Raw genomic sequence first — 25,676 nt, 5'->3', positions numbered from 1 at the left:
CCAGGCCCTGCTGAACACTGCACTCCCCACCACTGGGCTGAGAGAAGGGCAGAGGGAGAAGAGAGGAGGGAGGGGCGGTTGAAGGGAGCAGTCTGCTAGAGCCATCTCCTAATCATCCCTGGACTGGGAGAAGGAGGGGCCATGGAGGCACCAGATACTGCCATTGGGAATCAACAGTTCCCATCACCCCTAGGCCTTTTCCTGGAGCTGCTCAGGGCCATGGTGTGGGGCAAGCCTGAGCACGGCATCTTCCCTGACCCAGCCTCCAGGGTCAGAAGAGCAGGGGAAGAAAGAGGTGATTCCCTGGCCCGGGCTCAACACCTAAGGGCCTGCGTGTCCCAGAGGTCAGAGGTAGATGTTAGTGGATGGCATCATTCTCAAATGAACTACCGTGACCCCAATGAAGCATCCACGAGGTCCAGGGCATGTCAAACCCCGTGCAAAATACACAACAGGACAGGACTATTGTCTGTCCACTTCTCAGATTGGGAAATTGAGCTCTAAGTAGTTAAGAGACTTGCCCAAAGTCGCAGAGGTGGTCTCAGGCAGGGCCAGGACCCCAACCCAGGGCTTCTGACTCTTAGCCATGGGATCAGAGATTAGGAGTGGGACCAAAGGGGTATGCTGTCCCCAGGATGTGCCATGCTTAAGAGTGGACAGAGCAGCAGGGGCTGGGGCACCACTCTATGTTGTGTCTGGTGGCCCCAAGCAAAGCTCAGCCTGGCTCCTGCTGAGACCTAGCCCTGCAGCCCAGGCAGTCTGGCCAGGGTGGCCGGAGTGCTGAACTGTCCGGAGCCCTCACTGAGCACCCTCATTGCAAAGGCCTGTATCTCCGCAGGGGACTCTGAATGTTAGTCTAGTCATTCCAGACATTGTTCCCAGCAGGCAAGGCTAAGGCTAGCGTGGGGCCCATGTTCATGCAGACGTGAGCTCTGGCTCATGCAGAGAGGAGGGAGAGAGGGCTGGAGAGAGGAGGGATGGAGAAGTAAGTGAGGAGACAGAAGAGAGGATAGTGAGAAATGGGGGAGGAGAAGGAGAAACAGATGGAAACCAGAGAACAACAGAAAAGGGAGAAGAAAAGACAGAGGAGAGAAGGAAGAAGGTGGGAAAGGTTTGGAAGGAATAGCACGTGGAGAAGGAGTGAAAAAGAGAGAAACTGATGCTCAAAAGTGGGCCAAAGAACTGGAAAGGCAGAAGGGGGAAGGAGAGCCACCCACCGGAGAGGGAGGAAGATCGGAGCCGGTGGCGAGGAGGGGGCGGGAAGCTGCCACTGTGTCCGATGCCCTGCAGCTTGGCGTTGTATGCTGCCCACCCCCACCCCAGGGGAGCCAGCAGGAGTGGGAGGCAGGCAGGAAGGGAGGATATGGTGCAAGGCAGGCACCCCACCAACAGCACGGGGAACAGATGAACATGGGAAACACAGAGAATGAAGGGGACGGGGCATTAAACAGGACAAAACAAAACAAAAACAAAGAGAAAATCAAGATTAGTTGGTGTTTTGACTCTGGGATCTGGGCACACACTGGAGGGAGATGGGGAAGGTGTCAGACAGGAAGAGAGGGGGATCCAAGGTCCTGCTTCTCTAAAAGGCAGATGGACCTCCTGCTGGCCAGCACCACAGTGTGTCCCTCTCTTCTAACCCCAGGGTGGAAGCAAAGGTGCCAGCATGGGACCAGGAGACTTCACGTGTCCCTCACCTGCTCCCATAGGCAGCAGGCCTGTCCCTGCACCACCCCTCTTTTCCTGGGCACCTGCCTCTCCCTGGACCCAGGTAACACACCCAGCCTGAGCCCAAGGGTCACCCTCTCTCACACTCTGGCTCCTTACCACAGCCACCTGAGTGATCCTCTTTCCTGGGGAACACTTTGTGCTTTTCTGCTCTGGCCCCCAGCTCCTGGTCATCACCAGAAAAGTCCTTAAGATGAACCTTCTCAGATGCACTAGAAGGACATGCTATGTTATCCTTTCCTTGCCCCTTGTTGACTCCTAACCCACCTTCACACCACAGGGGCCACATGAGTGGTCAACACTGCCCCTGCCCTGGCCCCCAGAGCTTCAGCTATGTTACCTTTCCTCTCCTTCACAAGCTGCTCCATGCCAGTTCCTATGCTGGTTCCCTCTCTTATCTGTAGTCTCGAAACATGGGAGGCTCCAGGACTCCATCCTTGGGACCTCTCCTTACCTGTCCTCAACCCCTCGGTGACATTGCCCAGTGCTATGCTTTACCTGGCATGTATACGTCGACAATTCCCACATCTCTAAGTTCCAGCCTCTCCTCCTTAACCTCTGCAGACATTGCATGGTCATCTCAAACTTAATGTGTCCAAAAATCATGTTTCTAGTGTTCCCCTGAAACCTGCTCTTCGTACATTGTTACCCATCTCAATAAAGAGCAACTCCATTCTGTAGTTGCTCAGGCCCCAAACCTAAGCGTTGTCTCTGACCTTTCTCTTTCTGTCTCATTCCATGTGTAATCTATCAGTAATCTTGTTGGCTCCACCTCCAAAATATGTCCACAATCCAAACTCTTCTCCCCGTTCCATGGCCACTGCCCAGCAGCAGCCACCTAACTGCTCTCCCTCCTTCCATCCTGCCCACCCTGGTCAATTCAGAACAAGTCGGATGATGTCACTCTTGGGCCCAAATCCTTCCTAAGGCTTCTCATGCCATATGGAGTAAAAGCCACCACTCTTTCAATCACCTCGAAGACTCTCTGTAAGCTGTCCCCATTCCCATTTCCTCTCTGAACTTGTGTCCTGCTATGCCTCCCTTGATCACTCTGCTCCAGCCACACCAGGCACACTCCTGCGTCGGGGCCTCTGCACTTGTTGCTCCATGGGGCTCATCTCTCACTGCCCAGTCCTGATCATCTCATGGAAAGTGCAGCCAGCCACCCCCTACCTCTCACTGCTTTATCTCAATGGCACGTATCACCTATCTGACATAACCTATGTATATGTGCTTATTTGTTTAGTATCCATCTCTGCCATAAGGGCAAGGATCTTTATTTGTCCTGTTTGCCACCATTTTCACAAAGCCTAGACTGGCAAGTAGCACACATTAGAAGTTCATGTCGAATGAATGATTGAATGAGCCTTGAACTCATCTCCTATTTTCAGAACAAAATGTGAAAAAAAAAAACCAAGGGTTTTCAATTCAAGCTCCCAAATCTTGACATCAGTATTTCCCTCTATCTTTATCTATCCTTTATTCTAATTTCATGAAGAGGCATCTTACCTCCTGGTTGAGCCTAATTTACCTATGTGGACTCCTAGGCCTATCCCCTCTTACCTCCTTAGAGACCTTATTCTATCAACTTCTTTCTTTCTCTTCTTTTTCTTGTCCTTCCTCCCCACATGTCCAACCTACTCCCCTCCTCTTCTACATACAAACATTCTCATGACTCTTATATTTACAAAAAAGTCCCCAATCTCTCACTATCCTCTTTAGCTACCACTCTCTCCCCTCTTATCACAAAACCACTCAAAAGAGTAGTTGGCTTGCTGTCTTCACTCCTTCTCCACTCATCCTCAATCCCCCATAGTCTGGTTTCTGTCACCAACACGCACTAAAAATATGCCTTTGATGTTTTACACAGGGTTGCCTAATTTGCAAGTCCGGTGGATTTTTCTCAGTCCTCCTCATAATCTCTCCAGGCTGACACTGCTAACCTCCTGCCCTTCCTCCGTGAAACCCTTTACTGTCTTGACTTCTGTGATGACGTGCTGTCCTGGTCTCCTGCCACCACCCGAGCACTCACTCTCAGCCCCTTTGCAGCCTCTACCTCTCTTCGTGGCCATTCCATCCTAAGTTATTTTCTCTCCAAGCCCTCTGACATTGAGATCTCATATACACCCAAAGCTTTAACCATCACCTTTGTGAGAATGATTCCAAAACCTGCAGCTCTTCCCATTCTTTCAAGCTCAATTCCAAAGTTCAGTTGCCTTCCATACGTCTCTCCCTGGAGGCTCTACTGTCCCCTCGGAGGACTCAACAAGTCTAACACCAAGGCTTCATCTTCCACCCAATGTCCTCCTTCTGCCTTCCTGCTTGTTAACAGAACCATCATTCTATTTCTATTCATGGAGCTCAGAATCATTCCTGATGAACCCTCTCCCTCACCCACTCCAGTCAATCAACACATAAGTGCATTGGTTCTACTCCCACAGGATCCATGGCATCATCTCTTCATTTGTGTTCCTATGGTCAGCACCCTAATCCAGCCCCACATCACTTAGGCTATCTAATAATCTCCCAGCATCTCCTGGCTCAAAGTCTCTCCCATGTAGTGTCCTTCCTGCCCAGACCCACCAGACACATCATCCTGAACCTCAGCTCCGGTCATGGCATGTTACCCCTATGAAACCACAGGAATGGCTTCCTACATTGCTGCCAGGTAAGATGCAAGCTCCTTAGTCTGGTATTGAAGACCATCAAGAGACAGACCCCAGGCTACCTATCCTGACCTGTCCCTCACAGAGACTACATGTTCTCAATCTACTTGCCATGCTCCAAACATTTTCTTTGCTCTCCTGTCTTCACTGTGAACCCTCTCTGCCCAGTGATCCCAATTACTTTCAAAATCCTATCCATCTTCCAAGGCTCAATTTAAAAACCACACTTAACACTGCCTCCCCCAGCTCTAGCTGATAGTGATCGCTTCACCTCTCTCTTTCAGAGCTTTCTCCTTACCTCTCTTATTACAAAAGACTATTTTAAAGTTCCAGTTCCTTTTCCCCCTTCTAAACTCTAGACTCCTTAAGGATAAGATCTATATCTGATTTCCAACATGCATTGAAATCTCTACCTCTAGAGACATCTGAGATCAGTCCAGTCACACAATCGGGGCATAAGATAACCCAGTTGGACTCTCCAACTCTGACTCTTATTTCTTTTTCTTGTCTTATTGCACTAGCTAGGACATCCAATACAATGTTATATGTACGTGGTGATAACAGACATCCTTATTTTATCCCTGGCTCTAATAGGAATGCTTCCAGTGCTCCACAGGAAAGTGTGATGCATGCTATAGGCTTCTGGTCCCTACCCTTTATCAAATTAGAAAACTGCCCCTACATTCTCTATGACTTAAACTGGAATAAGACACAAGGGTGATTGGATCAAAGTGGAATAAACCAGGGACATGAGACTGAGGTATGGAGGACAGCCAATGGGGAAAAGGCAGACCTGGAGGAGGAAAGCCAGGAGAAACCAGATCAAGTTCATGGCCATGAAGAGGTTCTCCCACGGATCTGAGCTTCCTAGGTTACTCATGTCAAAGCATATGTTCCAGCTTCTTACAGCAGAGATGTAGAAAGAGCAGAAAGAAGTAGTGCTGAAATCTATCTTCCCTGCCTCCCAGACTGTTCTACACATTGATCTTGTCTGTCTGCCTTCATCTACACAGGTACTGCAGATACCCTGAAAGGCTACTAAGGAAATTACACATGCAGGACCTGCTGACATAAATTCTGTTATAATGACAGGGCTTGAACCAAAGAGGCAACTTCATAGCCCTGGGAACCAAACATAACTGTCCCCTCTATACATTTCATCCCTTCTCCTGAGTCACTCCCAGTTGATGGAGGAAACGGAAACAGGGTTAAGGAATGGGAACATTGTGCCAACAGTATCCTTCCCTCCCTAAGATTTCATGGCAGCCAAAGCCTGAGAGGCTACAGAATATGGAAGTTGACAGTGAAGCCCTCGAAAGCTGGTAGGAGAGAAAGGGCTAAAAGGCAGTCCACTACAAGATGGGCATCCTCCTAGGGCCATTAGGGTTATGGCCTCCTCTTGAGCAAGCTCCAGGAGAGCTACATGGAAGGGTTCTTGTAGGGGAGGAAATGTATTCTGCTCCCCCAGAGAGAAGGCTCCTGGATCCTGCCCCTCATTAGACTAACATGTCACTAAAATTTAGGCCACCACTCCAACCTCACAAAATATTGGGAGGGGAATTAAATTCCCAGGGAATTCAGTGAGCCCCATCCCTCTCCCCTCAACAAAACCAAGAAGAAAAGGGTCTCTGCTGACAAAGCCAGGGGGATGTCTTTATCTCAGGGGCCCAGATGCAGGAAGAGGCAGAAGTCAAAGCCCACCTGGACCACCCACGGAGCGTTTCATCCCTAGAGTTAAGAGCTCCTCATCCTGTGTTCCTATGCTCAGGTAAAAGGAATGGTTACTGCTAGTTCAGCTCTCTATAGGAGGTAAGGCTGATTGCCAATTTCTATGGTGTAAATACTCCCACAATGGCCAATTTCAAGCTATTATACCAATAGTGGAGCTGGGGACTCTGCTCTGCTCTGAAGTACAGGAGCAGGGAGCCTGTGCCCCCACACCAGGTCCTGAGCCAGCTGGCCTGCCCCAAGCTGCTTCCCTAAACCCACGGTCCATCTCCAGGGAGGGTGTCTCCTTCCCTCCCTGCAGCTGGCATGGTGACTCAGCTTCCCCTAAATTTAGGAAAAGGGGCGGAGGACAGAGACAGCTGCCCAGGCTCCTCTCCTCCTCGCTGAGCTCCCACCACCCTGTCAGCTGAGGGGCTGGCACAAAGTCCACCCAAACCCACAGTCTCTGGTCCACCCCTGTCTGGGCTTCACCTCCAGAGTAAAGTCACCCAACAGGTCTTCCTGCCAAGTTCAGCCACCCTTGTGGAATGGGCATAGGCTTAGACCTATGGGAAGGGAACCGCGCAGCTGTCCCTCCCAACATGGCCCTGGACATGCTGCCATTTCTTGCCTTTGTCTCCCCAAAAGCTCTTCTGAGTGTCCCACTTTCCTCTCTCCCAAAAGAAAGGCCCACTCTCCGACAGGAAAAGGAGCTTTTTCTCTCGGTGCCTGCTTCCCATACAGGGCTGGTTCTCAGCAAAGACCAACAGGAAAACTGACTCGGAAGGGGAACCTTGGCCTCCCCTCAAAGACAATATCCTGAGAGGCCCCAGCAGATAGAGCCTAAGGGCCTGAGGATACCCTCTCAGCTCTTTTGTGGCCTCTGGGAGTGGGGCCTAAGGGGGAATTTGAGTCTATAAAGACCTCCCTCCAGCCTTCTCCACATCTCCCCCAAGGAACTGAAGTCTGAGGACAGACAGCATGACAGGCAATTGCAGAGTCTCCTCTCTGTCTAGAAAGTCTGTACTCCAACCCCAAAGTCACCACCTCCTGGAAGCTTTCCCTGACTGCCCTAGGTGGTAAGCTTTGCTTTCCCAGGCTCTGGGTTCTTGGTCCCGCCTCTGTCCTGTCACAGTACACATTACTTTCTAATGAAATCATCTGTCTGTGTACCTGTCCACTCACTAGACTGTAAACTCCTTGAGGGCAGGAATTATTTGACATTGAACTTTGAAACTTGGTGTCTGACTTGGTGCCTATCAGACAATGAATGCAGGAAGGGATAACTGGCTAACATGTAGGCTCCAGAGACCCTCCTCCCACCAGTGAAAGCAACACCTGCTTAGGGGTCATGGCTGGACCTGTACCTCTCCCCAGGAAGACCAAATAAGGAAGGGGTAGAAGGAGTCAGAACAGAATACCTCTTACCTGCTACCCTGTGGGCCACCAGCCCTTCCAAATTCAATGGCTCCTCCTCTGGAGTCCGGGAGGGATCTGAAGTCGCTTCCTTTGGTGAGAGCAGAGGCTGAGCAGTGAGGCCAGGGAGGGAGGCTGGGGGTTGCTGAGGCCCTAGAGGGCTGTGGGTGGTCGGAAGGAAGGCAGGCAAGGAGGAAGAGGCTGGGCTCTTTGAACGGAAATCCTGGTTAGGCCCAGCTGAACACGGCTGATAATCATAAGGTGAGTAAGACCTGCCAGGAGGGACAGACTCCAGAGAGGCCCGTGGGGCTGGCTCAGGGGTTCCCAACGAATGCCCACTGGTGATGTAGCCAGATCTGGATTGGGTCAGTGGATGGGACTGACGGGAGGATCCGGAGAGGGGCTGGGAGGAGAGTGGAGAAGCCCCTGGCCAGGCCCCGGGGACACTCTGGGACTTATGTAGTGGGGCAGCAGTGGAGGCTGGCTCCAGGTCCAGCATCAGCATGTTGAGTGCTTCGATGGACTGTTCAATCTCCTGCTGGGAGGCTGCCCGCGGGAACTCAGGGAGACTGGGGATGGGGGTCTCTGCCAATGGCTGAGGGCTGGGCCTGCTGGCTACAAGACTCTCCAAGTGGACTCTTTCCTGCTGGCGTGGAGGTGGGCGAGGCTGAGGCTGCGGCTGCTGCTGCTGCTGCTGCTGCTGCTGCTGCTGCTGCTGCTGCTGCCATGAATTCAGCCCCCTCTGCACAGCCTCCCGGCTGCTTCCCCCTCGAACTGGAGCTGGGGGCAGCTGGGGTTCGGCTTCCGAAAAGGATTGAGAGCGGAACATACTGCTGGGGTCATGGGCATAGTGGGAGGTGGTCACTGGCTGTGGCCAGGCTGGGTGGGGCCCCTCCCGCTGGTAGCCAGCTAAACCCTCCTGTGCAGAGTAGGAGGGCCGCATGGGGACCGTGTGGCCAGCATGGGCAGGCCCTGCCCGGCTGGCAGACTCGTAGGGGTAGCCTCCTCCATTGACCATAGGCTCCATGGGGTAGGGCTTGTCCAGACCATTGGTCAGTGGGGACAGGGCCTCTGGGTAGCCCCCCTCACTGGTGTTGGTGACCCCGTCCAGGGAAGACAGTGTGCCCACGCTGCCCGCACTGTGACCATCCTGGTTTGGCAACTCATCATCCAGGATGTCTGTCTCCCGCTCAGAAGCTAATGCCCCGCCATTGACATGAACCTGGGCAGGGACAACATGGCGTCCAGAGGAGGGCACAGCCGGGCCCCCCGCTGGGCGGGACCTGAGGTGCTGGGTGTGGTACATGGCGCCTTGCTTCTCTCGCTCAAAGCCAAAGCCACTCAGCAGGCGGTCCAGCTCCCGCTTCTCCTGGGGACTCAGGGCAGCAGGGGCACTGGAGGCCCCGGGGACAGGCTCATCAGTCTTGTCTGTCTTGGTGGAGGCTGTGGAGTTGCCCGAGTCGCTGCTCACTGAAAGCGTGTGTTCCACGTGGTTGGGGGTGGCCGACAGTGTAGGACGTGTGGCATTGACAGCCCCGGTGCTGCCATGCAGGGAGTCTTTCTTCTTCACCTTGGCATACAGGCTCCCATCTAGTGGCCCCTGCGTGTGTCCCACCACCTCTGCAAGGGACAGAGCCGGAACGGAGACAACAGACAGCAGACATTAGTGGGAGGCAGGGGTATCATCCACTCTTCCAGAGAAAGAAGCTAACACCTCCCATTCCCTGCATCCTAAAACCTCCTCTCAGCACCCTGAGGTGGGGAAAAGGGGAGATGACAGAAATACCTCTACCCTAGGCTTTAGGGCAGAGCCTCACCAACACAGGGTCAGGCAGCGGAGCCCAGCACTGAGCAGGAAGCGCTGGGGGCAAATCGCTCCAGTCCCAAACCTAGCTCTGGCATTTCACCAGCTTCCTGACCAGAGGCATGAATAACTCTCTGAGCCAGTCTCCTGGTCCATAAAATGGGGATCATAATAGAATCCAGTTGAACCACCTGAAATTGCCAATATTCATTAAACACACAGTGCTTCGAGTTTAAACGAGTTGACACATGATGTGCCGAGACCAGTTCCTGGCACGTGGTGGGAGGTCAACAGCTGGGAGCCCTAACCATTGCCATTATAAGTATCACTAATTCCTGAATGACCATTTCCAACGCATCCTTGGTTCCCTCCGCCACCCCACCTCAGAAAGTCTCACCCCTGCTTCGATTTCTGGAGTTCCCACTCTGGATTAGAGGCAGAACGCCAAGAGAGTAGCCACTGCCTTGAATGCCCATAGAGGTATCAGCATGGACGGCCAGTCGCCCCTGAGGATAGCCTTTGCCCAGGTAAGCAGGGGGAGAACTCAGGAGGACAGTAGGGTGCAGCGAAGGGCCCCACCATGCCCAAGGTGGTGGTGGCAGGGAGGCTGAAGGCAGAGCTGGGACTCTCTGAGACAAGCTAGCCCTCAGCTAGATTTGTCTCCAGCTCAATGCAAAGGATGCACTAGAACCATTCAGAGATACAACGTTATTCATGCTGCCCACTGCCACATTTCCAGAGGCTCCTCCCAGCTCCTCCCCAGCACTGCCCACTCCTGATAGACCCCCACCCCTCCACCAGCAAGCTCAGCCCATACCACCCAAGACTCCAGGAAAGGGATGCGGGTTCAGGGAAGGTACGCCAGGCAGGATCGCAGCAGGTCTGCAAAGACGAGCGTCCTGATCCCACCGCTCTGAGCCAGCCCAGGGGCCCCTGAAGAACGGGCCAAGGTGGGGCTCAGCCAAGCCAACAGTCCCTGTGTCAGAGGGGACACGCTTTTCCTATGCTGGAGGATGGGGAGCATATAGGGTGCTGATGCAGGGGGTTCAGGGACTAGGGCAGGAGGAGAAGCATCTTAGGGATCGTGAACACAAAAACAAGCTGTCTTCAGGGGTGAGAGAGTCCTCTTGTCTGCAGACAGCTCAGAGGACCCCCCTGAACAACACTTTCTCTGGAAGGAAAAAGTGAGCGCTGGGTGGCTGGGGGCCAAAGGGCTGACTCAGGAATGAAGAACTTCCCCGCCCAGAGGAACTCAGTGATTTCACACCCTGTACAGTCAGCAGCCCAGCCGCCAGCCCCAACAGACACACACACACATACACACGCACCTCCCCTCACTCTAATCCAGGCTCTCCGTTAGCAAGGAAAAAAGACCCTTCCCAAAGCCTACACCAGCTCCAGCCAGACACCAGCAGTCACACTCCAAGCCAGACAAAAAGACAGAGAGCACCCAAATCAGAAACACCCAGGCATGAGCATGCACTGGGTGCCACACAATGCCAAGAACCACAGTCAGAAAGCACTGGCATGAACATGTGCCCACAAATACCAATAACAGTGGCCACCATGCAGTGAGCACAGCCCAAACGCCAACACTTTGCCGGGTACTCTACACGCGCATCCTCTCTAGCCATCGTCTCCGAGCCAGACAGTATTACACCGATCACAGCAAGGGAGAAACTGAGCCTCTGAGAGGGGAAACTGTTTATTTGCCAACAATGCTGCCTGATAAAGCCAAGATTTAAAATCAGAGCTAATTTCCTTCCAAGAGTATGTAATTTGTATTATGCTACACCTCCCTCATATCACAAACACAGACACACATACACACAAATTAGAATAAACACATAACAGGCAGGAACACCCCCAAATAAATACTGAAAGCCACAAATATTTCAGAAAATACAAATGTTCCTACCATGCCCAAGGATCAGCCCTGAGGCCAGAAGTGGCAGCCTCTAAAAATAAACACTCTGACAGAAGCCCATGGCCAAAAACAAGTGATCAGACGACCACAAAACAGGAACATCCCAATCAACATACACACACACAGACCACAGGCCAGCCATGTTACAACAGGCACTTGCATACCCCTACACACACACACACACACACACACACACACACACACACACCCTGGGGACTGGATGCCCTCCTCATTTACTGACCTCTCCAGATCCATCTCTCTGCCCCCAGTTTTCCCCAAGGCTTTGGGACCTCAGCCAACACCAGCCCCAGACAACACAGGACCAGAGTGTTGCAGCGGCCCAGGGCCCAGGGCTAGGGGCTGGTCTGAACTGAAAAGGAGTTTTGGGCTGGGCGCGGTGGCTCAAGCCTGTAATCCCAGCACTTTGGGAGGCCGAGACGGGCGGATCACGAGGTCAGGAGATCGAGACCATCCTGGCTAACACGGTGAAACCCCGTCTCTACTAAAAAAATACAAAAAAAACTAGCCGGGCGCGGTGGCGGGCGCCTGTAGTCCCAGCTACTCGGGAGGCTGAGGCAGGAGAATGGCGTGAACCCGGGAGGCGGAGCTTGCAGTGAGCTGAGATCCGGCCACTGCACTCCAGCCTGGGCAGCAGAGCGAGACTCCGTCTCAAAAAAAAAAAAAAAAAAAAAAAAAAAAGAAAAGGAGTTTTGGCTAAAATACAATCTGAATCTCCACCAACCTGGCCCGGTGCCTAGACCCCTAAAGGCTGCTAAGACGCAGGACCAGGCACAGCTGCCTCTTCCAATCCCCCTATTATCATTTTAAAGGGGTCTTCTCCCTGTAGGATGAGGGAGGCTGACCTTCATGCCTGCTCCCTCCAAAAAACTGAGCTCCTTGCTACGCAAAAAAGAGAACTCGGCCTGGCATGGTGACTCACACCTGTAATCCCAGCAGTCTGGGAGGCCGAGGCAGGCGGATCACCTGAGGTCAGGAGTTGAAGACCAGCCTGGCCAAAATGGTGAAACCCCACCTCTACTAAAAATACAAAAAATTAGCCAGGCGTGGTGGCACGTGCCTGTAATCCCAGCTGCTTGAGAGGCTGAGGCAGGAGAATTGCTTAAACCTGGGAGGCAGAGGTTGCAGTGAGCCAAGATCGCACCATTGCACTCCAGCCTGGGTGACAGAGCAAGACTCTGTCTCAAAAAATAAAAAAAAAAAAAAAAAAAAAAGAAGAGACCCCAGCTGCCCGTTTCTAGAAGGGCGAAGCACGGAAGACAGGCGCCTCTGATGCACTCACATCTCTGGGGTGGTTCTCTCGAGGATGGGGCCCCTCGGACCAGCTGGCTGAAATCTGAAGAGCTGGCTTTCCTTCTCACTGTCCCTAGAAAGCTGCAGGCTCCCTCCTGGGCCAGGGCACCCCCTCTGCTGCCTACACCGTGAGGTGCCAGAATTCTGCTCCTGGACCAGTGATCCCCTCCATCCTTTGTGCCTCCTCATCCCCCAACTTCATGTTCATGTGGTCTGAGAAGTGGGGAGCTGCAAAGCAAAGGCTGGTGTGTCCAGTGGCTTTCCCACTTAGACATGTTCCATAGTGAGAGCCACTGGGGGCAAATTCAAATCTGAAAGCACATACGCCCCTGCAGCATCTCAGTCATGATTAACAGAGAGCTTTCAGCGGCAGAGCTGTGAAGGCATCCCCCAGGCAGGACAGAGAATTGACTACCTGATATCTCAGCCCTTCCTTGCTTCTGCGGCCAAGCCCCACTCTGCATCGATTTTGAAAATGTCAATGTTAAACTTATTCTGTCATGTAATCTATCCCCAAGTGGGCTCCTGTTTGCAGCAACAACATCAGGAACAATCATAGCCAAGCCACTAAGGCATAGTAAGAAAATCGAACAGATGTAAATTGTTTAATTAACTCATTTGCTAACTACAAATGGAAATGTCTCTTGGCCCCAGATTGCACCCTCCAGGCCACTCAGCACCTTTGCTGAGCTGTCCTCCTCTTCCTATCCAAGGGAAGTTTTGAGAATACCCAGGCGGGTCCCAGGCTTATCCAGCCCCCATGGGGGCTCTGCTGAAACCCCAGTATAGCGGTAGGATCTGAGGAGCACGTGCCCCTCCTCCTTCCATCAGAGACAAGACAAAAGTCCCCCATCCCCCACTCCGGCACACACACTCTCATCATTCCCTTCTCCCCATCCACCATGGCCACATTAGAGCTTTTTACTGGGACCACAAGAAGCCGGAACACAATGTTGGTTTCAATCTGTCAAGTCAGGAAGGGCAAAAGACAGAGGGGGACAGAGAGGACAGGAGTGAAATTACATAGAGGAGGATGGGAGAGGGACTTAAGGGAGGCTGGGGAGGTGGCTTTATGGCTCTTAATCTGAGGGGCCCCCAGCACCATCTTCTTGAAGTCCCAGCAGCCACACAGGGAGTGGTCAGTTCGGGGGAATGCATCTCAGATGAGAGGAGGCTGGACATCCAGAACAACAGGGCATAGGCTAGAGGGAGGGGTCTGCATGTCTGAGGGCTGTGGGCATTGTCACGGGTGACAGTGGAGTGGGATACACTGAAGCAGAAACACAAGCTGCAGGCGGCCCCAGGTGGAGAGCTGCAGGCCCCAAGCCCAGTGAGCCTGGACATCTGCCCTTGTGGGCTGAAAGGTCCAGTGCCCTGCCCATTCCTCTTGGTGGTTGCAAAACCCAAAATCTCTCCATGGCCCCACTGGCTTTGTTTGAGGATGTCTCCCTGCTCTTCTCAGCAGCTGCAGAGTCCCAGACTCCACCCTCGACGCTGAGCTTGATTGCACCACGGGACCTTTATTCCAGGGCCGCCATAGTCCAGACGCACGAGTCACGCTTTTGGAAAGCTCTGAGGAAAATCCCCAGCTGACTTGGGTGTGCACCCACTCCCCGAGGCTCCCTCCCAGCAAAGGGTGCCGAGGTGTGTGCGGCACTAGCCGTGCAACCGAGGATGGGATGCAGGAAAGTAAGGACGCAGCCATCTAACACACTTGAAAAAGAACAAACGAAACAAATAGGGGATGGTAAAGTCACACCGTTTCAGGGCGGCTGTTTTCTAATTTTGATGTTCATAAGAACCTCCTCTGGAGATTGTTAAAAATCTAGATTTTAGGACCCTTATCCTCAAAGACTTCCACCCCGAGGCCTGGGGCGGGGCCAGGAATCTGCATTTTTGCCAGCTCTCCAGGGGTCCTGGCACACACATGGCTAGAGGACATTAGAGAAACCCACCCCAGCTCATCAGCACTTTGGGCTCTGAGATCAGGAAACCCCACTTCTGTTCCTCATGAGAAGCAGGGAGGTTTTGCTTATTTAGATGTTAGGACAGATGGCCCAACCACGAAGAATAAAAGGTGCCAGCCATATCGACTGCAAGAAAGGAGTCACCTTCATTGGTGATGACTCAAGGACAGACCCTTCCCTGTCCGACCAGCAGGTAGGTTTTGAATAGTGAATGAGTTATTAAGGTTTTCAGGATGGATCCCTTCATGATAAAAAGTCTTTTGGGTCCACGTCCAGCAAATAACAATTCATTAAAATGCATTACCCAGAGCCGTGATGACCACCCAACGTGGGAGAAAATCAGTGCCATGCCAATAGGAAGAAGCACCGTGTCTAACCTGGACATAGGCAGTTTGGAGGCAGACTGGGCAAAACTCCTTAAAAGGAGGAGTGGGGAATCCAAGGCCATGTGCATCTGAGAGGTAGGTGAGCTTTGATGAGAAGTGAAGCTTGGCCAAGAGCCTGCCCAGAGAGCAAGTTCTGGTTGCGTTTTCCCTTATCCACACACTCTGCCCCAGCCATGGGAAGAGGCAGGAGAGGCTACGGCTGGGGCAGGCACCAGGGCAGGAGGGGGGGCTGGGTCCCGGGAGGCCACAAGGGATGTGGCTCTGGAGAGGAGACAGGGAAGTGTGCCCTCCCACCCCACCTCAGCAGCCGGACACACCAACACTCAGAAACATAGCTCCCATCTTAATGGCCATATCAGCTTGCATTGACCACTAACCCACTCAGAGCCCAGCCTCCGGGCCTGTCAGGTGAGGATTTGAGTGCGTGTGTGCAGCTTTGCTGAGTGATAGCACTCAGGAGCTAAGGCTCTTAAGCTAGACCTGGCATATCCAAGCACTCTCTACTTTTCCTCCCTCCATCCCCTGCTTTACATTTCAACAGCTCTCATCATCCACAGGGCAAAGCCCAACCTCCACACTGGAAATGTCAGACCTTTTACCATCAGGCCTCTGTCTACCTTCTGAAGCCTCACTTCCTTGTCCTCAATACCCCGAACAACCCCCACTCTATTCCTACTCAACTCTTCATATGCTCTTTCCCCTCTGTACATGCTGTTCCTCCCCTGCAATGTCCTCCCTCATCCTGTCCGTGAAACTCCCAACCTCCTGGGTAAACACTTTCAGACTCAGTTCACACTTCCCTGGGAAGTTTCCCTTAATTTAACTTCTTCCCCACTGTCCTCCAGACTCAGGTAAACCTCTACCATGCTCCTGTTGTCCCTTGAAGACATCTTTACTGTGACAACAGTCACCCACAGAATGGTCATTACTGATGTCCATGTCTGTCTTCCCACTTTGCTGAGAGCTCGGTGAGGAAGAGCCTTTATTTCTCTCTCTGTCTCTCCCTCTCCCTAGGGCGGGTTCCCAGATGGTGCCATCCACAACGAGGTCTGTGTGAATGATGCCTCTTGACGTTCAATGTGCAACCTGCATGGCTGTACAGAATGGCCCTAGAGAACAGTGCCTGTTCCATCAGTGCTTCTTGCATTACACTGAGTAGCCTAGAAAGCTTTATGTAGTTCTGTCAGCCATTGAGACATTCTTCTTTCACCACCACCCAGTGAAAAATCAGGGGTTCTAGGTGGACCCCAAGTTTCTCCCAAAGGTGAGGGAAGAGAGTCAGTGCAGCCAAAACATGAGAGACGGGTATTCCTCATATTCTGCAGCAAAGGCTGAGCATGGTGGAGGTCCTTGAGCCAGAGCCTACCCCATGGCATCCCCTACAGACCTCTCCGGCCACACTCCAGCCCAGTGGACATCAACTTTCCTAGACCAAGGACCCCTGGGAGATCTGGTGAAATAAGGGAGTTGATGAACACCCACGCCATCTGTGGATCCCAAGATACAGCATATGCATCGAAAAGTTAGGGTGCTGTCTCTGGAGATCCTCTCTGTCACCCACGACTTGTGTGGAGAATGCCAGACTCCATCCAGGGGAAACAGGGCGGCACACTGAGCAGAAGCTTTGCAGCTGCGGGAGCCTGAGAAGTGGCTCAGAGCACCCCACTGGGTTTTAACCTGCCAGGGGAAGTGATGTGAGGAAGGCATGAGGGTAGAGAGGGCCCCATGGAGAACCCTGGCATTTGGCTCCAGGAAGACCCCGACCTCCTGCAACATCCTGGCATTGGTGGCAGGGACTTCCTCGGGCTCAGTCTGTGACAGTCTTGGCCTCCACCCATGCCAGCTTCCCTTCCCACAGACAGCCAGGGATTGAGGCAGCCCTTTGTTCCCCACAGCCTGCAGTGAGCTCTGGAACTTTCTCAAGGGGAATGGGCTTCCGCAGGGGCTCTGAAGTTCTGCAGAATTAGAGGTTGAAGAGAAATCCCTGAACCTCTGAAGGAGAGCCACACAGAGAAGACACACCCTCTGAACAGCAAAGAGGGCAGGTGCCAAGTGCAGCCCAGGAGACTTAGGTGCACGTTGGGAACACGGACAAGAACAGGACCTTGGGCCCCAGTGGGCAGGGACAGACCAGTCCATGAGTGATAAATAGACACCTGTTTTTCTTTCCATTTAATAGCATACACCAGAGGGAAGCCACTGCACCTTCAGAAAGTGAACAGGACAGAACAAGATTTTTCTCAGGGCTGTGCTGTCAGTCTTGTCACAGGTGGCTTTGTCCTCTAAGCAAGTGACCTCACCAGTGTCACCCACAAGCTTGCCTCTGGACCCAGGGAGGGTGGGCCAGCTGGGCATCTCCTGGCCACCTCCGCATTCTGCTGAGTCCAAGAAAAAAAGATGGAGGCTCAAAGCCCGAGACCCACATGGAACCCAAATCTGAATGTCAGCCTGCGGCCTTGAAGATGGAGAAAGTCAGCTTCAGACTGAAATAAAACATAGAGCGCCTCCCACCCACGGCTGCATCCGCTGCTCCAGGCCCTCTGGGGGACAGCAGAACTGGGATCTCCAGGGCCCGGGAGGTCGGCTCAGCCAAGAGAGCTTTTTAAAAGCCCTGGGGCTTTTAGAGCTGAAGGGTCTTAGGGGAATAGTTAATCTCCCTGCCCACCCCTCACTTTATAGGCTGACAATGAAGCTCAGCAGGCTCAGGACCACCCAAGATCACCCAGCAAGGAAGTACAAAACCGACTCCTGGCTCCCCGTTCAGTGCTCTTGCCCCTAATGCTGCTTCAAGGTGAAGATGGCTAGGGCTGGAGGCGCTGGAAGACAGATTCTCCAACTATGTCTGTGGACCCAGAACCTCAGGACAACATAATATATGGTGCTTCTGTCAAGCGATGATGATAAATGTGTCCCCGGACCCTCCTTAGGACGGACTCATGGCAATTTTCCCAGATACCATCTTACTTGAATTCATACCATGCCTTCCATAAAAAGGGAGTAGGAGCAGAAAACCTGGTCGTGACCTTGACTTCAGTCCCGAGGGCCCAGGGGCCTGGAGGGCAACTGATCTGCCCTGCCGTGGACAGCCCACGCCTGCAGGACAAATGTGAATTCTCAGACCCAGCCTCCTGACTCTGGCCTGGCCTGGGTTCCCCCCAGCTTGGAGCTATAACCCGAACCTGGCACTCCCACCCCTACCCTCAGCCTATACAGGCAGCAGATAACACAGGCACACTCGGGATGGTAAAAATAGCTCCAGAGCCCACAACAAGCTGAAGTCCTTCTCTGCCAGGCCAGGGTGCCAGCCTGGGCACTCAGAGATCCCTGGCTAGAGGGGAGTCAAGCTGCCAAGATCTCTGCCAAAGTCAGGAGACAGCCGTGAATGGGAGCCCACAGGAGGCTGGTGGGGAATGGTGAGCGCTGGAGGTGCCCCAAAGCTCAGGCCACAGATGCAGGGAGGGGCGTCCTGAATAACATCTCACCGGAGCTATCCACGCTTCCACCTCATTCCCTCTGCCCACCCCATTCGCGCACAAGACGAACCATTACCCCGAAAGACTTAGGACAACTCAGACACACAGCCCCCCACCAACTCAGGCACCCTCGCCCTGAAAACTGTGGCACTTACGTGTCCCAGAAGCAAGTCCAGGAGGGGGACCGCGAGGCCCGTCACATCCACATCAGACAGCAGCAGAGCGGGCCACAGCCCTCCTCAGCCACAAGCCCTTCCCAGGTAGGGTCGTGACAGAGCCTGCCCCTCCACACCCTCCCAGCACAGAAGCACCAGCCCCCCAGCCCAGGTTCAGCAGAAAGCCACACAAGGACACTCACAGGCAAAACAGCTGCCCAGCAGACACTTACCCTCTGGAGGGAGAGGGAGGAAGCAGAGGGAAGCCCGCTCTTATTTGATCCTGGTGCCCCAAGTTCCCAATAATTCCTACATGGCTGCAGCTCCAAGTGCTGTCTGTGTCCTACTCAAGCTCCCTCCGACTGTCAGGGGTGGGAGGAGCCAGTGCCGCCTGCCTGCCCATGTACACACACACACACACACACACACACACACACACACACACACACACCCCCTCCCTCCCTCCCTCCACTCTCCTGCACGCTCTCTTCCCAGCTCGGCTTGCTCTGCCTCACTCTGGCTTGTAGGAAGCCAGTGGGATAAAACTCTGTCTGTAATTTCAGCCAGCTGGGTCCCCAGGGCTTCACTTATCATCCTGCAGCTATGCAGTTCTTGAATGACATCACGGTGGCTTCCCAAGCCCTCCACTCCCACCGGCCGGGAGTCAGGAAAAGTGGCCAGCCCAGCCCAGCCCCAGCCCCAGCCCCAGCCCCTGCTCAACTCTCACCCAGCACAGTCTAGCCCAGCCCAGTCCCAGCACAGCCCAGCCCAGCCCAGCCGGGTCCCAGTCCAACCCAGCCCAGTCCCAGGGTAGCCCAGCCCAGCCCCAGTCCCAAACCTATGGCAGCCCCAGTGCCCTGAGGAGAAGCAGGGAGAGAACCTGGGAGTAAGGTGAAAATGAGCCCTGAGCAGGGAGGCAGGGATGCAAGGGCCAGAGAGGGAGGGGAGAGAGGTCCTATGAGGGTATTGAGATTTATTTCCCCAAATTTTCCACATTTTTTTTCCATTCTCAGCAAATGGAAGGCAGAACAGATGACAACAATTTTCCAGCTGCTGAACAATAAGGTGGAAATCTTTTTTTCCCTTTCTCTCCCCCTTTCCCCTCCACAGGGCAGAGTCTAGGAGCCAGGACACATCCTTGACTTGGAAAAGGAAAAAGAAAAAAAAATCCCACAGGGCCCTGCACTTTCCAGAGGTGAACACAGGACCTGAATATAAGGACTGGGGTGTCACCCAGGGAGGGCTCCAGGAGGGGACAGGAGCCCAGACATGAAGTTCTCAGTGCAAAGCTTTGGATTCTGGCTTGGCAACCTGACATTTTGGGGGCCTAACTTTGGGAAGGCCAGTGTGTGTCTGGCCAGGGATATTGGTCCTCCAGACCACCTGAGATGCTTCCATTGATTGGCTGTTGGTATTTTGCTTGTTCCCAGCTGTGGAAATCATGAATAGCAGAGTATCACTTTTCAGAGTTCGCAATGCCTCACCCTCATTCCCAACCACCCAGATGCAAGGGAGACCATGCAGCCGAAAGGCAGGTGAATGGCCTTCAAGTTCCCACCATTATCCTGGTGTGCCCTAAAAAGTGCCAGGAGTCCCTAACTGATAATAAGACACCAAATCCCCACTCTTATTAGCATGTCATTTGTGACTTATTTGCATATCAATTGAATCTCCCAACCCAATTCTCAGAGTGGACAGGAGGTGATCGGGGCTTTGCGGCCAGGCCAGTGGGAGCTTCAGCAACTGGTGTCTCCATGCAGAGGGCCCCAGTTAGTTTCAACCCCAAAGTGCTTCCACAGACACAGGCTTGCCCTGAGCTATGGCCACCCCATCCTCGCACCCAGACCTTCCCAGCTAGGTTTGGTATTGCGAGATCGGGAGGGAGAGCCCTGCCAGGCACAGCCCAACTACTTCTCCCTCTGTTTCCCCTCCAACACCTGAACCCTCAACCCCTCCCCATTGTCAGCACCCCTCTCTGGCTGCTGTTCTTTGAGGGTAAAGAAAGAAAATAAGGGGAAGAATGAAAATGGTACCCAGTGCCCTATATCCTGACCACTGACCTATCTTCACTGATGAGATAGAGTGGGACAGCTTGGTGTCACAGACTTCAAAGAGACCATTAAAAATAGGGAGACCAGAGGAGGGGAAGCAGAGAGATTCTGTGCCTCAGGCTCCACCTGGGGAAGACCACAGTTTGGACAAACTATTGCAATTATCCTCCTACATCCATAGAGCCTTCTAGAACTAACCAACAAACCCTAGGCTCTTGAAAGGTTTAAGGCACCCCAGTTTACCCACTTGTCCCCACCCTACCCGATCCACAACAGTGTTAGCAGAGATTTTGTGTGCACACAACCTCCATGTTTATTTGCCCATCTGAATACCACCTACATTATTATTTTGTACATTATAAAAATAAACTTCATTTAACTTAAACTAGTTCTAAGCGCAATATCCATGATGTCCCAGATTGAATGGGCAAAATAGATATCTTTTTTCCAATATGCATCAAAATAAATATACCTAATGTCAGTTCATATATAATTAGCAGTCTGACCCCTGAACCATGCTTTGGAAAACACTGCTACACAATAGTTCCTGCCAGTGGCAACCCCATCTGATGGTTCTCCACTATCATCTAGGGGGACTAGCCCCCAGGAAGTTTTATAAGAACCCTGATTCCCTGGCTCCACCCAGAGGCAAAACTGTCTAGAATGGGGCCTGAGAAATTGAATTTGAAAATGCTCCCCTGCTGTAAATAACAGAGAGCCAAGTTTGGCAAAAACTGCTCCTGGCTGTACTCAAATGCTTCCAGGTACAGGGATCTTACTGTCTTCCTCCAAAAGCCCAGCTCATCTTTACGGGGCTGTAACAGTGGATTTTAGCTCAATATAGGAAAAAACACCCTGGAGCCCTCTTTTCCACTAACTGGCCTTACGGTGCCCGATGGAGTGGGTCAGAACAAGCCAACCGCCCCCTCGGGAGAGCCCTTCAGATACTGAATGAAACGCGCCTGTCCTGCTGAATCTCCCCTTTGACAGGCAACCCCTCTCCCTGCAAGTCCCTGAGCCTGACATACTTTCTGGTTGCTTCTCTGCACTTGCTTCCAGTCGTTCTTTATCGCTTTGAAGCAAGGGACCTACAAACAGCCCATGTGGGCACTCTGACCTACAAGAGGCACAACAGGCCTGTCACCTCCCATTTTCTGGAAACCATGCTTTCGTTAATGCAGCCTAAGATTATGCCTGGCCCTTCTCATTCTCATCACTTCAGTATCTGCCGGGCTAAGAACATGGACTTGGAAGTCAGACATTGGTTTGAATACAGATACTACCAATTACTAGCTTAAGGCAACCCTGAGCCAATTACTTGTCTGAGCTTCAGTTTCCTTATCTGTAAAATGGGTATACTAGTCATTGTATCTCAGCAAGTAGTGCAAAGACTGATATAACACATGAAAAGCTCTCAGCGCAGTGTACAGAACACAGAAGGTTCTCCAAAGGACAGACCACCAGCAGTGCAGCGTGGGCTTCCCCGTCTCCCTTCCCTAGCCCTGAGCCCCCTGAGCAGTACCTATGGGACCCTATCTCACCAGGTCATATGCATCACACCCAGTGCTTAAGCTTCGGGACATACAATTTGGCCTACCCTATCTCTGCTTGAAAATCATGGCCTGGAATGGCCAGCACAGAGAAGAGGCTTCGGAAATGGTGCAGACTCCAAGGATGTGATGCCATTCCATTAACAAATACTGAGCCTATCCCAACATTGATTACTGCCAATGGTGTGCCTGAAAATGCACTGCCACTTCCACCTGCAGAGATGAATTCATCATCAAGGACCACAAGGAGAGAAGGATGGGCATGGCCTCAGCTGCCTGCTTAAATACAAAAGGATTTCCCGGGGGCTTGGGCAGAGGACAGGGCACGGCAAATCTGGTTAGAAAAAGAATATGCTTCATCTTACCATGTTTCCTATTTGGGGGGAAAAAAAAAAAGACATTTTTTTTTCTTAAAACAAACTACAGAAAATAGCAGGAGAAAAGTCTCTCCCAATAGGGGTGGGTTAAACTAAGCTTGAAAGATGACGGCATTATTCTGTCTTCAGAGGCAGCAGTATTCCCTGTACCCCCTGAAATGGCCCTGAGCAGTGCAGTTTCATAAAACACAAGTTCTAGAGGCAGGGGAATGGACCTGGATACCTTCTGGAAACTTCTCAGGAGCCAAGGATTCTTCAAGACCCCAGATTTGCCACGTGACACCGCACTGTGGGCAGCCAGCCCAGGCAACATCCTAGAATCCCCGCATAGTCAAGCCAGAGGATGTCATGAGTCTATCAGGCCCAACCCACCCACCCGATTTCATCTGTCCAACTCAGGGAGGGGAAGAGTTTCCCACTGTCACAGATGGTCAGTGCTGGAGTGAGATTGCCACCAGGACTGCTGGCTCTCAGAGGGAGTCCTCCCCACTGCCAGATCTCAGTCAGATGCCATGAGATGGGTGCTCAGAGACTGTGAATTCTCATTACAGAAGAACCACAAATGTCTGCAGGTCTAGCTGTGCAAAGAAAGTAGGATATTAGCGCACAATTCTACAATGAAGACACACTTCCCAACTGTAGGTCAAGTAAATGCCCCCGTTCCCTCCAGACCATCCTTCCAGCCAGCAGACCTACAACTGGAGCCAGGCGGCCAGGGCCCCTCACCCACACTGAGGGGTCTCTCCAGAAGGGAAGGGGGCCCAGCCTTCCTGGCCACCCCCTCCCAAGGCTTAGCCCCTTCCTATCAAGTTCTTTCTTTTCATTCATAGGTATAAACCAACATTCCTGGTCTGGCTCTTTGTTCTTCCTCTTAAAGAACAGAATGGCTGAGTGCTTTGGTTTCCAAGCAGGCCCGTCCCAGAGCAGAAGGAGGAAACAGAACAGTGTCCCTAGTGAAGGACTACTGCGCACCCTGCAGCTGGGAGAGGTGAGATCACAGAGATGAGAGGTTAGAGGAAAGAGAAGCACCTCCAGGTAGCCAGGGCTCCCCAGGCAATGTGTGACAACACTACAGATATTTGGGGTTATCACACCTGGAGGAAATACTACTGGTGTCTAGTGGGTAGAGGCCAAAGATGCTGCTAAACATCCTACAATACACAGGACAGATTCCCACAACAAGCAATTATTGTGGTCCCAAGCAATTATATTGGTCCCAAATGCCAACAGTACCACAGGTGACAGGCCCTGAGCTAGACTGAGGGATGAAGGAGCTTGGGGTGTAATAGACTGATCTCTGAACTAAGACTCAGGAGTCTTGCGTTTCAACCCCATCTGGGCCACTACTTCGCTGCTTCAACTTGGGAAAGTGATTTCCTTTTCCTGGGACTCAGTTTCCAACGTGGTAAAATCAGTGGGACGAGATAGGCTTTGAACCCTAAAACTTCTGGTTCTATGGACAGCCATCAAGGAAGAGAAAGGCGTGGCTAGAGGGAGCAGTCAGGGCAGGAGAAGGAAGAGATCTCCCAAGATAGGCATGGTGTCAAGGTCTCAAATGTCTGGGGATAGAGGGAGGAAGGGCCCGCTGCCTGGGGTGGGCACAGCAGCTGCATATGTGATGAAAACATGTCCTCAGACCTCCCCAGGACCTCCTTCCTGCCTCCCAGCCCAGTGGACAGGGAAGGCAGGGCCATAGGAGCAGGACAAGCTTCAGGCACCCCTGGCAGGGCTTCAGCCTTCCAGGGTCTTCACAATTCCCATCCCAGGAAGGCAGTGGGTAGGGCCAGGCCCAGGAGCACGTTCCCTGAGAACAGGACAGGAGACCGAGTGCCAGAGGATTACTCAGGAAGGGAATTGTCAACTCCCAGGCAGATGTTCGTGTTGGATGAGGGTCGGGATATATCCACTCACCGCCCTCCTGCTTCTCCCCACCCTTACTGCTCCCAGGACACGGACACCATGTCAGTGGCAGTCCTCACTTGCTGAGGATGGAGGAAGAATGGGGAGAGGGGATATGGGGCTTTGGGAGCAAGGGGGAAGGAGAGGGTAGAATGGAATAAGGCAGGCACGTTGTTGACTATGTGCCTGCACGTTAATGGAGGTTCCCTTGCTTGGTTCCACAACTGCCTTTCAAAGTGGATATTGTCATGCCAATCTTCCTGATAAAGAAACAGGCTCAGGGGTTGTGGCTTGCTCAGGATTACATTGCCAGTCTGACTCTGACACTCATGCTCTTTCTGCTTCCCAGAAAGGAAGGAGAAACAAGAAAGGAGATGGAGGAGGCAAAGGGTTAGATCTTAGAAGATCCAACAAGAAAAAAGGAGTGGAGAGTGACAATAAAGTCACAATGCTGGTTTATAACAAACTCCAGCAGCCAAGTGAGCACTGTCCCCATCAAACTGGTTCCCTGGGAATTTTATGCATTCATCCTCACAATGCTACCAGGGCTCAAAGCTCTTCTGGAAACAAGTAGAACACTGCCTCAGGGCTGGTTTATAATTCACACGAATGAAACCATCTCTGCCAGTGAGGTCAATCACTATTCCTGACCCCAAACAGGCCTATTCTTTCAGCATCCACATATAAGTTGGGTTACCAAACTGGCTGGGCAGTTTTATAGTTACAGCTCCCAACATTGATGGGTTGGGGTACGCAGTGGGGCAGAGGTCCATGTGGTTCCACGCAGAGAAGTGGGTGTGAGCAGAGGAGCCCATGTGGTTCCATGTATGATAGGTGGGTGTGAGCAGAGGAGCCCATGTGGTTCCATGTATGATAGGTGGGTGTGAGCAGAAGAGCCCATGTGGCTCCATGTATGAGAGGTGGGTGTGAGCAGAGGAGCCCATGTGGTTCCATGTATGAGAGGTGGGTGTGAGCAGAGGAGCCCATGTGGCTCCATGTATGAGAGGTGGGTGTGAGCAGAGGAGCCCATGTGGCTCCATGTATGAGAGGTGGGTGTAAGCAGAGGAGCCCATGTGGCTCCATGTATGAGAGGTGGGTGTGAGCAGAGGGGTCCATGTGGTTTCATGTATGAGAGGTGGGTGTGAGCAGAGGAGCCCATGTGGTTCCATGCATGAGAGGTGGCTATGACTAGAGGGGTCCATGTGGTTCCATGTGTGAGAGATGGCTATGAGCAGAGGAGCCCATGTGGTTCCATGCAT

At 52.6% G+C, this 25,676-nt stretch overlaps 2 protein-coding genes across 14 annotated transcripts in view; one reads left to right on the top strand and one right to left on the bottom strand.

The window, feature by feature from the left end:
- Positions 1 to 25,676, top strand: part of ARPC2 (actin related protein 2/3 complex subunit 2) — an 870,481-nt gene that overhangs the window by 443,304 nt on the left and 401,501 nt on the right. The window lies entirely within an intron of this gene.
- The window catches only part of TNS1 (tensin 1), a 206,767-nt gene that overhangs the window by 40,817 nt on the left and 140,274 nt on the right, over positions 1 to 25,676 (bottom strand). For 10 of the 13 annotated variants that reach the window (XM_050751241.1, XM_050751242.1, XM_050751244.1 and 7 more), the window contains 2 exons: positions 7,530 to 9,137; positions 1,218 to 1,304 (listed from right to left, as the gene is read on the bottom strand). In XM_050751241.1, coding sequence (XP_050607198.1) covers positions 1,218 to 1,304; positions 7,530 to 9,137 — 1,695 coding nt within the window. The remainder of the gene's footprint in view (positions 1 to 1,217; positions 1,305 to 7,529; positions 9,138 to 25,676) is intronic. The other 3 variants (XM_050751246.1, XM_050751247.1, XM_050751248.1) reach the window with 1 other exon arrangement.

This window comes from Macaca thibetana, chromosome 12, assembly GCF_024542745.1.
Source record: "Macaca thibetana thibetana isolate TM-01 chromosome 12, ASM2454274v1, whole genome shotgun sequence".
Taxonomy (NCBI): domain Eukaryota; kingdom Metazoa; phylum Chordata; class Mammalia; order Primates; family Cercopithecidae; genus Macaca; species Macaca thibetana.
Note: the sequence above shows the minus strand (reverse complement) of the source record. Positions and strands in the feature narration are given on the sequence as shown.